The following is a 12,928-nucleotide window of genomic DNA, read 5'->3' as shown; positions in this document are numbered from 1 at the left end:
ACAGCTTTGCTTGTCTTGTTAACGTGTTATCTGCTTATAGTGTGCAATCAGCTTATGGAAGCTGAGCTGCATTGTGTTGTCACGAGGTCCTTGAAGCTTCTACTTGCTGGAGATGGTCTGGGCCTTGGAAATATATGGATTGAGAGTAATGGGGTGCTGAAACTGCCGAATTCTATTGCTGTCTCTAGGAGATAGAGAAGATATCATTCCCTTTTGCTGGAAGCCTCTGTTTTGTAAAGGTTATTGGTCTTCACCTTTCTCACCTGGAAATCTCTTTGAAGAGGCTCCATATCTCAGTGTCTGCAAGTCTCACTTATCTTCAGCACCTCTACTCATTTTTCTTATTCTTACAATGTATTTTCTCTTTTTTCCACTATACTTCCTTCTTAAGTTTTCTCCTCATTCTTTATTTATCCTAATCTGTTCTTTCCTCCATTTGCTCATATACCTGCTCTCTCCTGTTCCTACCATTCCTGTGCGTTTTCTCTCAGCACCATCCCATCTTCATTATTCTTCCATTTTGCCTCCTGAAATTCACATTACTCCTAAAACCCGAGAAAAATCAAGCTTCTGAGGAGCACTGAAGTGAGGGAAGCTGGAACATGATTAATTAGCTGTATCAGTAGACAATGGGAAGCTCTTGGAGCCTTTGATAGACAACTAGCTGCCTGCCAAGCCCTTATTTTTGAACTGAAGCCCTCAGTGTGCCTGATTTTGTGTCTCCAAAAAAAGATGACGAGTTATAGTCAAACAATTTAGATAGGAAAAACTCACTGAGAGTTTGTCTGTCTGGGGCTGCACCTGGGACACAGAGGTGGGAGAGGACTTTGAATGGACTACGTCACCTGCTCTTCTGCAAGTGACAGAAGACACGTGTTCAAATGAATCCTAACTTAATAGTCAGTTAATATTAACTTAATCATGACTCAATAGTGACTAGACTGTTGCTGGCAAGTAAGGGTGATTATCTTAGGCTATTTTTCTTTGCTTGGAGGGAAATCTTGTTTCCTTCCTTCTGCCCAGCACAGCTGTGGGTGCAGTCACATGTGGTGCAATGAACTAAATCTCAGAGGTTGGCAAGGGAAGGTAACCTGAACATGCTCTATTTGAATGGAGGAAAAAGCGTTCCTGCATGGGGCTTGGATGCTGCTGTGAATCACGTTGTCCATCTTCCTGTCCCATCTCTTGCAGGTCTATAACCTGACTCAGGAGTTCTTCCAACGAGGTAAACCAGTCAATGCTGAGAGCCAGAATAGTGTGGGCGTCTTTACACGGGACGTAGTCCGGAAACGTGTCAAAGCTGATCCAGATGACACAGAAGCTGTCAAGAGGTTGAAACTAGCCATGATCCAGCAGTACCTTAAGGTGTGTGTACACATTGTTGTTTAATTGTTTTTACTAGACAATTTGGGACCTCAGAGACCTATCCCATCACTGAGGAATTGCTATCTGTGGGCTCTTGCTGTTGGGCAGTGTTTTGTTTATGTAGACAACCTTTTCTCTTGAGACATATGCTAAGACAGTGGGCTGTAGGAAACAGTGCAACAACTTTGGTACGAAGAAATCACTGGAAATCATTTTGAAAGGTAAAGTAATAAAGTCAAAGGCAGACTGTATAAACCAGTGTCCTAATCATCTTTCCTCACAGCTTCCCTCGTTCTTTTTATCTTTATGCCTTGGCCTAAATGAGATCACCGTGCAGTATCAAGCACTCCAAAAGTAGAGTGTAACAGTCATTCCTATTTCATTATTTCAGCCGGAGCTGAAGTTAACTGTAAAGTTCCCTTCATCTAAAATGCTTAAAGAACTACAGTGTGGGAATAATCGTGATTTGAAGGTTCTTAGATCACTGTGTCCTGTGCATCTTTATTTGAAGCTTATCATGAGGCAGACCAAGCATTTCTGCCTTCGTTTGAGGGATTGATGCAAGCTGCATCTATGCCTAATACTCTTGCTAACATTGACCTACAGGTTGTGGATATAAAGCTTGCTGATTACTTACTGATAGCATGCTGAAAACTGCAGACAGTAGAAATAGCTGCCAAAATTTTTTCCTGGCTCCTTAAAGGGACATTTATTAACATGGGGAAGAGCATCTGATCAACACAGCCCCAGCTTCTGCTATGGGAGCACCAAGCAGCAAGTCCCTGGACAGGGCTGTGGGCTTTTAATGCTAGGAGACAGTCAGAACTGTAACCCAGTGTCATCAGGAGGAGACATATAATCTCTTAACCATGGCTGATGGAACTGTGGCCAATGCAACCAAGGCCAGTGCAGCTTGTGACCATAATGAAGCGGTTTCTCTAACTAGAAGCAAGGTTAAGGGTCAGATTTCATCAGATCTTGCAGAACGCTTTTTTGCTTGTTACTATAATGTGCTTTAAGAGGGGGATTCAGGATTCCCAGTTTGAACATCTGCTTTTTGTCCTTGCAGTGAGTTGCTCTGTGGCAATGTTGTTTCTGTGTTGCTTTTCCTTAGGTAGAGAGTTGTGAGAGCAGTTCCCACAGCATGGATGAAGTCTCACTCAGTGAATTCGGGGAATGGACGGAGATCCCTGGGGCTCATCACATCATTCCATGTGGTTTCATTAAAATCGTGGAGATTTTAGCCCGCTCCATTCCTGAATCTGTCATTCAGCTCCGCAAACCGGTCAAGTGCATCCACTGGAACCAGTCAGTCAGCAAAGAGATTGAGAGGGTGGCTGACCACAACAGTGACCTCCCTGAAGAGGACAAGAGCTCCAATGTCTTCGTGGAGTGCGAGGACTGTGAGTTCATCCCAGCTGACCATGTCATTGTGACCGTGTCCCTGGGAGTCTTGAAGAAACGCCACGAGAGCCTGTTCCATCCCCGCTTGCCTGAGGAGAAGGTGATGGCCATTGAGAAACTGGGCATCAATACCACCGACAAGATTTTCCTTGAGTTTGAAGAGCCCTTCTGGAGTTCTGAATGCAACAGCATCCAATTTGTTTGGGAAGATGAAGCGGAGAGCGAGAGCTTGACTTATCCCGAGGAGCTGTGGTACAAGAAGATCTGCAGCTTCGATGTACTCTACCCACCAGAGCGGTACGGCCATGTGCTGAGTGGCTGGATCTGTGGAGAAGAGGCTTTGATCATGGAGAAGTGTGATGATGAAACTGTGGCAGAAACCTGCACCGAAATGCTACGGAAATTTACAGGTCAGTCATGCCCTGTTTTATCGAGTGAGTGGAAAAGAGAAGGAGGGTGGGGGTTGAGTGTAGAATAGCCATAAGGGAGGAAGTATGCTAGAGTAATTTTTAGTTCTTTGTCATCTTATGTTGCTCTGATTGGGTTGGATAAGTACTTCCAGCATACCTCCTGCTCGGGTGTTGCCTGGAAGCTATTTATACAGAGGGGCTGATAACCAGCTCAGGAAGTGGTGCTTGAGGATTCCACATCCTCTGCTTTGTTTAATCACAAACTGTAAGTATTTGTAAGAGCAGTGTCCTCCAAGATTAGATATATTTTGTGCTATTCTCGAAACAATCCCTCAATTAACCTATTTATATCTGTTACCTCATGCTACCCAAATGTCGACACCCAGTGAGTTTCCAGCCTTACCTCTTGTCCACGACCTCCAGTTAATTGAAGACATTTGCCTTCACAAGTGTAGCTTTACCCTGCATTTACAGACCATTTGCTGCTGAGAATGGAGAGATGTAGAAAAGGGGACCTGGAAGCTGAGGACTGTCTGCATAGCTGGCCATTGCCAGAAGAGGTTTTACATTTTAGTAGTCTCTTTAGAAAACATTGGCTAGACTTTGTTTTCCAAAACTCCATTGCTGGGTCCAAAACTGAATCCTTTTGTGATACATCTCTGATGGATGATGGTGACCCTGTGGTTCTACTGCAGCCCTCAGAGAAGTAGGATGAGTCAGTGCTGAGCTCTGGGCAGCTTCTGCTTCCTGAGCTGTTTGTTTTCAGTGGTGTTGGGTATCCCTGCATTACGTTGCAGTAGCAGTACACACACGCCTTCATTCCTCTTGACTTCAGCAGGCCAGCTGCTGCTCTATGGAAGCACGACAGGAGGCTTTAAAGCCAAGTTCTAGTGCTGACGTCTCCCTGAGAGTATAAACAACCTTGTTTTCTGCAGCTCTTTTCACTTAACCTCCTTTTTCTTTTTCTTTTTCTTTTTTTTTTAACATCTGAATTTATCTATGAGAATCCATTCTTTGGCTTTGTCTTAATTTGGCATATGAGAGTATACTCTCCTACTCTCCCTCTTCTTTGTTGTGCTCCTTTGCTGTTATTGTTATTGTGCTGGATGTTCCTCTTTTTCTCCTGGGATGGAAATACCTTGGCACTGAGTCATTGGTATGTGCTGCAGTTGCTGTTCCAGCTGATGCTGCACCTGGTCACCGTCCATCAGACTCTTCAGCTGAATGATTGCTGTATCAGCCTCCAATCCTGGGTTATCTAACCCTGGAGAAATTCACATGGAATATTACAGAGCTTTGCCCTGCAGTGAATGTTTTGTGCATAAGACTGCAAAAGTCTCCAACCTTTCCTTGAAACACCAGTTATATAACGTGACCTGTTCCACTTCTTTTTCCAGAAAGAAAACAAAAACCCACCTGTTGTTTTTTTGGGGACATACTTATTTGGGTTCATAATTTTACCATTGCTCCCCAGAAGCTTAGACTTGACCCTGCACTTGATGGAAGGAGAGGCTCTTCTGTAAGGTAGTTCAGGTCTTCCTTGCTCTGTTGCTTGTGGAGCCTTTTCCATTGCCTTCAGAAGGTTCTGGACAAGTCCTACGATCAGTCCATTCTTTTACAGTGTTATATTATACTGAGAATTTCTCTCTGAGAGAAGATAATATACCTTTGTAACCTTAAATTTCACTTGTGGGTTAATTCTAGGGCTTATCTGGCTTTGCTGATAAAAACATATGGGGTTGTTCTAGCCTAAGAACCACTGACAGCTACAGCTCTTCCCAACAGGTTGGCAGAAGGGTGCAGGCTCCTGTGGATCTGATTAAATGGGATGCCTTCAGACAATTAGAAGTCTTGCTCTGCTTTCTTTGTTGGCTAAGCTCTGAGTATTAGATGCCAGAAGGTGATAATTGCAGGCCTGCTCCCTCTGATTTGCCAAGCTGAGGCTGGAGGTGCCCTGAGGTGTCCTTCCTGTCCTCCAGCTATTTCTCCAAAAGGCAGTGGATCTCTTTTCAGTTCTTCACAGCTATGTGAAGAATAGTTTCCTTCTGGGAAGGCTGCTGTTTGCTTCTGTGCGAATGTGGCACACAGTCATCCATGGGAAACACTAGAGAGATGCAAAGCTATTGCTTTTACCAGTCTGAGTGACTATCAAATATTACAGGATTTATACCATTGTTAATCAAGCTGAGGATTCCACAAATTATTTTGTTAACAAATTTCAGTCTTTTAAATACGTGGCCTTATCCACCAAGCCATCATCTCACTGCTTGTAGTGGTTCTACATTAGTAGAAACTTTGTTTCTTTAGTCTTCTGTGGAGCCAGGAGTTGGACTTGATGATCCTCATGGATCCCTTTCAACCCTGGGTATTTTATGATTCAGTTGACAATCTTTCTATTGGCATTCTACATGTTGACTCTACGTTGGCAATGGAATATGGGAACATGCAGTATCTACAGGAGAAGGGTCATCAGCCCACTGCAGAGACTCCTTTTACCTGTATGATTGTTTTCTGTAATGCAGCATGATGGATGACTGCTTGCTGCTGTGTCCTCTAATGGTGTTCACGGTGTATTCTCCTGAGCTTTCCCACAGCCCTTCAAAATAAAACACGATAACTTATTTCCTTGACGCATCTGAGAGCTCCCTGTTCTCAGACTCCCTTGGGCTTTTCACTTCCATCCCAGGCATTCTTGCTTTGATGATTCTTGGAGGGGCATGTTTTAGAGCCTTTGTTAAGCTCAGTCCTCAAACAACAATCATGTATAGGGTGTATTTTGTTTGTAGGGTGTATTTGTTTGCTGGCCTGTGCCGTATTTGGTCTTCGTATTAGTGGTTAGAAAGTGTTCACGGTGTACACTAGCAAGCCACCCAGGTGCCTTTGCAGTGTTTCAGCCTTATATTTCATCATCCTGCTAGACACCAGGGCAATAACCTGCTTCTGATTTGAAGGAATTAAAGGCACAAGTAAATAGTTATTTAGTAGAACTAAATAGCACAATACCTAGCTAATCTTCAGAGCTGGGCATCTCCCAGTCTAAGCTGCTATGAAGAAAGGAGAGTTTGGATTGTCTTTTTGGAGGTGTATCTCTTATGAGACTGTTTTATCATCTAGTGTAGAGTGGGCACCCAGTTACATACCTAAAACTAGGTGAGATGAATCACTCGATCACCACCATGTTCTAGAAGCTAAATGAGAGCAGGGAATGCTGTATTTTTTACCTAGAATACATCCTGGATTCTTTGAAGCTCCCATATCTCTTCTGTGTGTTTTAGCAATCTTCCCTAAAATGTAAGGCTGTGAGTGGATGACTGGAATTAAAAGGGATTCTGTTTCTGTTATTTAGATGCCTGGAACACAGCAATAGAAAGGGGATCTGGTGTAGGATCTCTTCCATGTAGCCTGTAGGCTCTGCCAGGATGTGTTTTGGATAGAAGCCACTCACAAGTTGCACAGATGTTTTCTCTTGAATGCAGTCTCACGTATTCTCTCCTCTTTCCTTCCACCCAGGGAATCCAAACATTCCAAAACCTCGTCGGATCCTGCGGTCCTCCTGGGGCAGCAACCCCAATTTCCGTGGATCTTACTCCTATACCCAGGTTGGGTCTAGTGGGGCCGACGTGGAGAAACTTGCTAAGCCACTGCCTTACGCTGAGAGCTCCAAAACTACTGTAAGTATGGCCCGAATCAGCTGAGTGACAAGAAGGCTAACGTGACACTGGGCAGTGGGTTTTCTGGGAGGCAGATTGAAAGAGACAATGGTGGGGCCTCCAATAGTGTGCTTTCCATACATACCCATCTGGACAAATGATGGATGTAGGATTTTTACCTCCTTAGTGACTGGAATCCCAACACCATGGGAATTCCTACCTCCCTCTAGAAGTATCAAGAGCTGAGCATCCAGGTGGCTTCTGAAATGGTGATCTTTGCATTCATGGGATTACTAGCTTGTTCAGAGCTCCTTAGGAAAACACAGTTAATTCTGATTTAAAGCATACACAGAGTATACAGCACTGAACGCATAACCCCTGCTAATGGCCAGGTCTGAATATTTCAGAGGAGCATATTAGGGAATCCTTCTGTGTTGGCAGGAATGGGTAATGGAAACCCAGACCTTGGCTGAGGGCCTCGTGCTTTGGCAGGGGGCAGTGATTTGTTCCTCAGGTACTGCCTTGGCTTTCTTAAAGAGACTGAGAGCACACATGGAGATTGTTACCGCAGCTCAGCTTATGAGCAATAATAATCCAGACTCACCCTGTCCAAATCCAGAGACAATGGCTGATGAATATGCAGCCTCCAAGCAGCTGTCCAAGCACCCAGAGCCACCACGTAATTTTGTTTAGCATGGAAATCTATTAAAAAAAGACAGCAGAAGCTCTTGGAACATTTCATACTCATTCTTGAGAAAGAGAGAGGGATCTGAAATCCTCAAAAGTGAGTGAGGAGCAGTTTTACCCACCACTGAACTACTGATGTGTGAGAGAGAAGGCACTGTTTCACCCTGTGGGTTCTGAGATATGGCTGCCTTTCCTTCTGAAGTTGCAATTTCCAAATAAATCTTTAATGTCCAGAAGGCTGAGGCGTTATTTGGGGGAGCAAATAGGAGAGAGACAGCACAGGAGTTGGATGCTCAGTGACTTGTGCAGCTTTGTTTGAAGCTGTGAGAGCTGGGATGGTGCCATAGCCTTGAAAAGAGCCATGTGCAGGCATTCCAGGAATGGTGAGCTGGATGTTCCCAGATGGGCTACACCTGTCCCACTCTACACTGGGGTTTCAGTATCCACCTATAAACACCTGTAACATGTCAGCTCATGGGATGTGGGAGGGCACAAAAATACTGTCTCCTTTTTGCTTCATGCATACTTTTCATTAAACTCTGCTGAGCTTTCCCACTTTTCTTATCCCCTCCAGCCGATGCAGGTGATGTTTTCAGGGGAGGCCACTCACAGGAAGTATTATTCCACTACCCACGGTGCTGTGCTTTCTGGGCAGAGAGAGGCTGCTCACCTCATTGAGATGTACCAGGACCTCCTGCAGTGCCGGAGCTAAAAGGCCCCATGTTTGCAACCACCACCAACTCCTTATTCCTTTTACAGGTGTGTGGAGGAGATTCCTTTCTTTTTTTCTTTTTATTTCAATTCATAGTAGAACAGCCTTTATCTTTTCCTATTAAAAACAGGAAAAAGAAGAAAAAAAAAATGCCCTAACTGTTTTAAAAACCTGGTCATCAGTAGCTTCATTTCTGTGTGCTGTATTGTTAACAGGGAAGGGTGCTCTTTTTTGTCTGTTGAACTGTTTGTCATTTTTAATTCTAACAGCACTTTCAGTGCCTATCATTGTTTTTTTTTCCTTCCTTTCTGTATTGTAAGTGCCTTCTATACTAAAATAAATGTTGTAATAAAAAGACTGTGTGCTTCCTGGATAGTCAGCTCAGTAAGTAATTACTTGGTTTTTTTCCCCAGTGTTGTAAAAAAAATAGAGGTTTTCTTTCTATCTACACAGTTTGGAGTAGGAGGATATTGGGAATGATTCTGTGTATTCATTGATTGGTATCTGTTCAAGGAATTGTGCCTTACAGACATTGTCATTTGCCTTATCTGGGTCAGCACCGGAATCCCTCTGCATCACTGTGGATTTAACTCGCTGTCAGTAGCTTCGTGCTTCAGGAAACCTCTCTGTAATTTTGTGTGGAAATTCATGGGGCATAGTCTTAACCTATCCCTTGTCATACAGTCATTGAATCATATAATCATATACTGGCTTGGGTTGGAAGGGACCCCAAGGATCATCAGGTTCCAACCCCCTGCCACAGGCAGGGCCACCAACCTCCACATCTGGTGCTCACCCAGGTTGCCCAGGCCCCCGTCTAACCTGGTTATTGAACACCTCCAGGGATGGAGCAGCCTGTCACTGAAGGAATATGAAAGCATTTCATGTTATATCTGGATAAATATATATATATATATTCTGTGAAGCCTATGTATAGTATCTGACGTGGATTTCAATTAAAACTCTCAAAATTCAATTATCCCACATTCTCTCTTAGTCCACATAGAGAGGTTGCCTCTATCGAGGTAAGGACAAAATATCTCAAGATGGGAAAGCTCAGCTTACCCTTCAGGGATGCTGCGTCTTTCATGGCAGTGCTTTGACATTCTAGAACCTTTGATACACACCTTCCTTTATGTGATCAGCTGTGTATAATTGTTCTCAGCTTCCCTTCCCTTCCCTTCCCTTCCCTTCCCTTCCCTTCCCTTCCCTTCCCTTCCCTTCCCTTCCCTTCCCTTCCCTTCCCTTCCCTTCCCTTCCCTTCCCTTCCCTTCCCTTCCCTTCCCTTCCCTTCCCTTCCCTTCCCTTCCCTTCCCTTCCCTTCCCTTCCCTTCCCTTCCCTTCCCTTCCCTCCTTCATTCTCTGTATTCAATGCATGGATGCTGCTGAGCCATGAGGAGACTGAACGCCATGCCAAGGGTAAGAAATACCTGTCAGGGGTTGGTTTTGAGCCTACCAGCTTGTCCTCATGTAACCTGGAGAGCACATCTTCACCTGAAGAGCACCTCAGGCAGTGACAGCTCTTGTACTGAGCAAGTCAGACTTCAAAAACTCACTCAAATATGCTTGAAAGAGGTCTGGCTGGTACAAAGTTAACACAACTGTGATAAATGAGGAACCATCTGTGTGCTGTATTCAAGCTTTCCGCAAGAGAATTCTCCTTTGACCTAAATAAGCTTCCTGAAAAGGAACTTGTTTATTTGTAAATGGGTTCTAGCTTCAGTCACTGAAGCATGTGTGTGTGTGTGCATGATTTGTTTCCCTCGAAGGGTTCTCCATCTGTATAGGCAAGGATTTGCCAGGTCATGTGTTTCTTTGTTTAACAATAAGCCAACAGCAGCAATGCTCACTTCCAGTATGTCCTAAAGAGGAGGCTGGTGCAGTCAGGTGTCATGGATCAATAGGGTTTGCAGCTCTTGGGATCCCCCAAACTGTTGGGGTTTGGAGGGCTGGCTTTGGGTAACTGAGGCCAGCTTTGAGCTTCACCCAGGTTGCAAGGCTGTACAAACCATGGTATATCTAGGGCAGCACGTTGTTGCTGAGAGCTGTTCTGTTTAACCCCAATAATACTGAGCTCTTTTCCCCTGGGACAACAACTTCCATGTGGACTTGTATGAAGCATGTCCCATTTGCTGCCTCACGCTTTAATTGCATGTCCTGCTGAACAGCAGCGCTCTCCCCAATGTAAGCAGCCCCTGAGCTGTGTCAGTAGGCACAGATGTCAGTAACAAGCCAGATTTTGGCTCGACCTTGTAAAGAGTTTGTCTTTTTTTTTTTCCCCTCTTAGACACATAAATCCTTTTCAAAGTCAGCTGAGCAAAATGTGGTCATCAGCGTAGTTTTAAAAGGTCTGAGCAATGTTTTTCCAGAAGATAAAAAAAGTTTGCAGGATGAAGAAGACACGTGCTTAAGCCGTTGCTTCATCTCTTTGCATGTCATTTATCCGTGTGACTGGCTGCTGCCCAAAGGGCCTTTCAAGGAGCAAAATGAAGAATGTGTCTATTTTGGCATCAGTTGCCCCATGAGAAGTATGTGTGTTCTCCTTGTGGTTTCCTATAAAGCATCTGGGCTGGGAGTCACGTTGCTTAACTATGTTGAAGTCGTATGTCCAGTTGATAAATTACTTATAGGGGGTCCTTCCAGAGTCAACAAAAAGAGGGAAAAGGAAAGAGAAGGAAGAAATAACCTCAAGAAGGTCAGTATACATAGATATTATCACCTTCTTGTCCTGAGATCTGAAAGGGAGGTGGGTGGTGGAGTGAAGGGTGCCCTTATGGCTGTTCAGAAGTTGGAAATGAGCGCCCTACATTGACTTTGTGTTATTCTCCACCCATTTCACCACAGGAGTGAAACCCCTTTTCATGGCATTGGGGGACATGGTTTAGTGGGAGCTATTGGTAACAGGTGTACGGTTGGACTGGGTGATTTCTTAGGTCTTTTCCAACCTTGGTGATTCTATGATTCTATGACGCTGCAGAGTTGTGGCAGGGTTGGGCTGTGGGGAGAGCAAGCAGCACCCTTGGGTTTGAAAGAGCAAAAGACGAAAAGTCTTTTGGTAGTGGTAAACCTCAAGGAGTCAACATTGATTTCCCAGAAGCCAGATCTATAGCAAAGCAGAGCAGAGTAGAAAACCAAGTTCTTTGGGCATGTGAGGCTGAGACATCTGAAATGCTGAAGAGCTGCTGCTTTCTCCTGTGGCTTCTCTATCATGGTACAGCCAAGAAAAGCTGCTGATGTCAGTTAGGGCTTCAGAGCCCCTTTTTCATGCATGCAGACCATGTGACAATAGTGCTTGGCTTTCCTAAATAGAGAAGTCATTGATGTGTTTCAAATCACATTCAGAATGAAATGTCCTTTTAAGTAAAGTTCTCCCCTCTATGGGTTGCTTCTCCCATTTGGCTTTGGGGATAAACCTCCCAAGTGAGGGATGTCACCCTGCTCTTCTGCCATCTGGTTCCATGGACCTGGCCTTTCCCTAGGACTGTGCTGCTATGCAATGAGGGCACCATTTGGGTTGCACCTTCTCTAGTTCATGTAATACTTACGGCACAATATTTTTAAGCACAGAGCTTTGGATGTTTGCCCTGTTTAACTCTTTCCCTCCCTATGTGTGCTTGCACAGTGGGTACCATCCAGCATGTACAAAGGATGTCACGTATAAAACAGTGCAAATGATGAAGGGAGTTGGATGGAGGGAATCTGGGTGCCCAGAGAAGGCTTAGAAGTCACCCTATATAAAGGAATATAATATATGAAGGACGTGAAAGAAAGGAGAAATGCAGCCTACCAGAAGTGCATGCAATGAGTGGATGCTGAAAGTGCAAATGGTTAATGATGGGAAGGTGGAAGAATTGTCCTCGGATCTGCATCTTGCTGGTTGGATGCTTTTCCCTTCCTCTGTCCGTCCTTGGGGTGACACCACCGGTTTCTCATCGGTCTTGCAATGACTTTCAGCCGCACATCGTCAGAGACCGAGGAAGGGTGATTTTGTGCTGCCATCTCGTGGCTAAAGAAGACTTATAAAAACATTTGTATACGTAAACGTGGCTATGTCGTTCGTCAGTGGCTTCAGTTTCTGGTCAGTGGGGATGAAGGGCACAAAAACAGATGATCCATAAAGAGATGATAGAATCACAGAGCCGTTAAGGTTGGAAAAGACCTCAATGATCATCAAGTCCAACCACAACCCACCATGCCCATAACCATATCTTTCAGTGCCACCTGGGGGCAGAGCTGGCAAGTGAATAGGAAATGCTGGATGATTTCCAGCCTCTCAGAGCCCATATCTGTGAGGTTTTTGGCAGTGCTGCAGGCTCCTTGGAGGTGGAGGTGGATATGGATAAAGTGACCCTTTAATAATCCCCTTTAGTAATGGGGGCCTGCACAGTTTTCACTGCAGCTGAGTCAGTCTTACTTGCTCGAAGTGAAAACTCTTGGTATGTATGTACCTATCTATATACACACACATATTCTTGGTGTATGCATTCTTTATGCATATATATTTCATAAGTATAAGATTACAATGACAGTTATATTGTCGGAAGAGAAGGAGCCAAGTGAGCCAAGTGAGGCTCATTGATGAATACCTTCAAAGCTGAGATCTCGGCCTATAGTAACCCACCTCAGCTGAGGGAGTGCTGGTCTGAGGGCTTCCTTTGGTTCCTCCATGGGCTTCAATGCAAAGGATGAAGGTGGCTGAA

General features: G+C 44.5%; 1 protein-coding gene across 3 annotated transcripts in view; it reads left to right on the top strand.

Annotated features, from left to right (window-relative positions):
• Positions 1–8,583, top strand: part of SMOX (spermine oxidase) — a 56,423-nt gene extending 47,840 nt beyond the window's left edge. For all 3 annotated transcript variants that reach the window (XM_085545882.1, XM_015863035.3, XM_085545881.1), the window contains exons 4-7: positions 1,192–1,365; positions 2,480–3,179; positions 6,690–6,850; positions 8,091–8,583. In XM_085545882.1, the coding sequence (XP_085402008.1) occupies positions 1,192–1,365; positions 2,480–3,179; positions 6,690–6,850; positions 8,091–8,228 (1,173 nt within the window). In that variant the 3' untranslated portion in view covers positions 8,229–8,583. The remainder of the gene's footprint in view (positions 1–1,191; positions 1,366–2,479; positions 3,180–6,689; positions 6,851–8,090) is intronic.
• Positions 8,584–12,928: the final 4,345 nt, after the last annotated feature.

This window comes from Coturnix japonica, chromosome 4 (genome assembly GCF_054131305.1).
Source record: "Coturnix japonica strain WE chromosome 4, WE-NBRP24, whole genome shotgun sequence".
NCBI lineage: Eukaryota > Metazoa > Chordata > Aves > Galliformes > Phasianidae > Coturnix > Coturnix japonica.
This window is presented reverse-complemented; position numbering and strand designations above follow the sequence as displayed.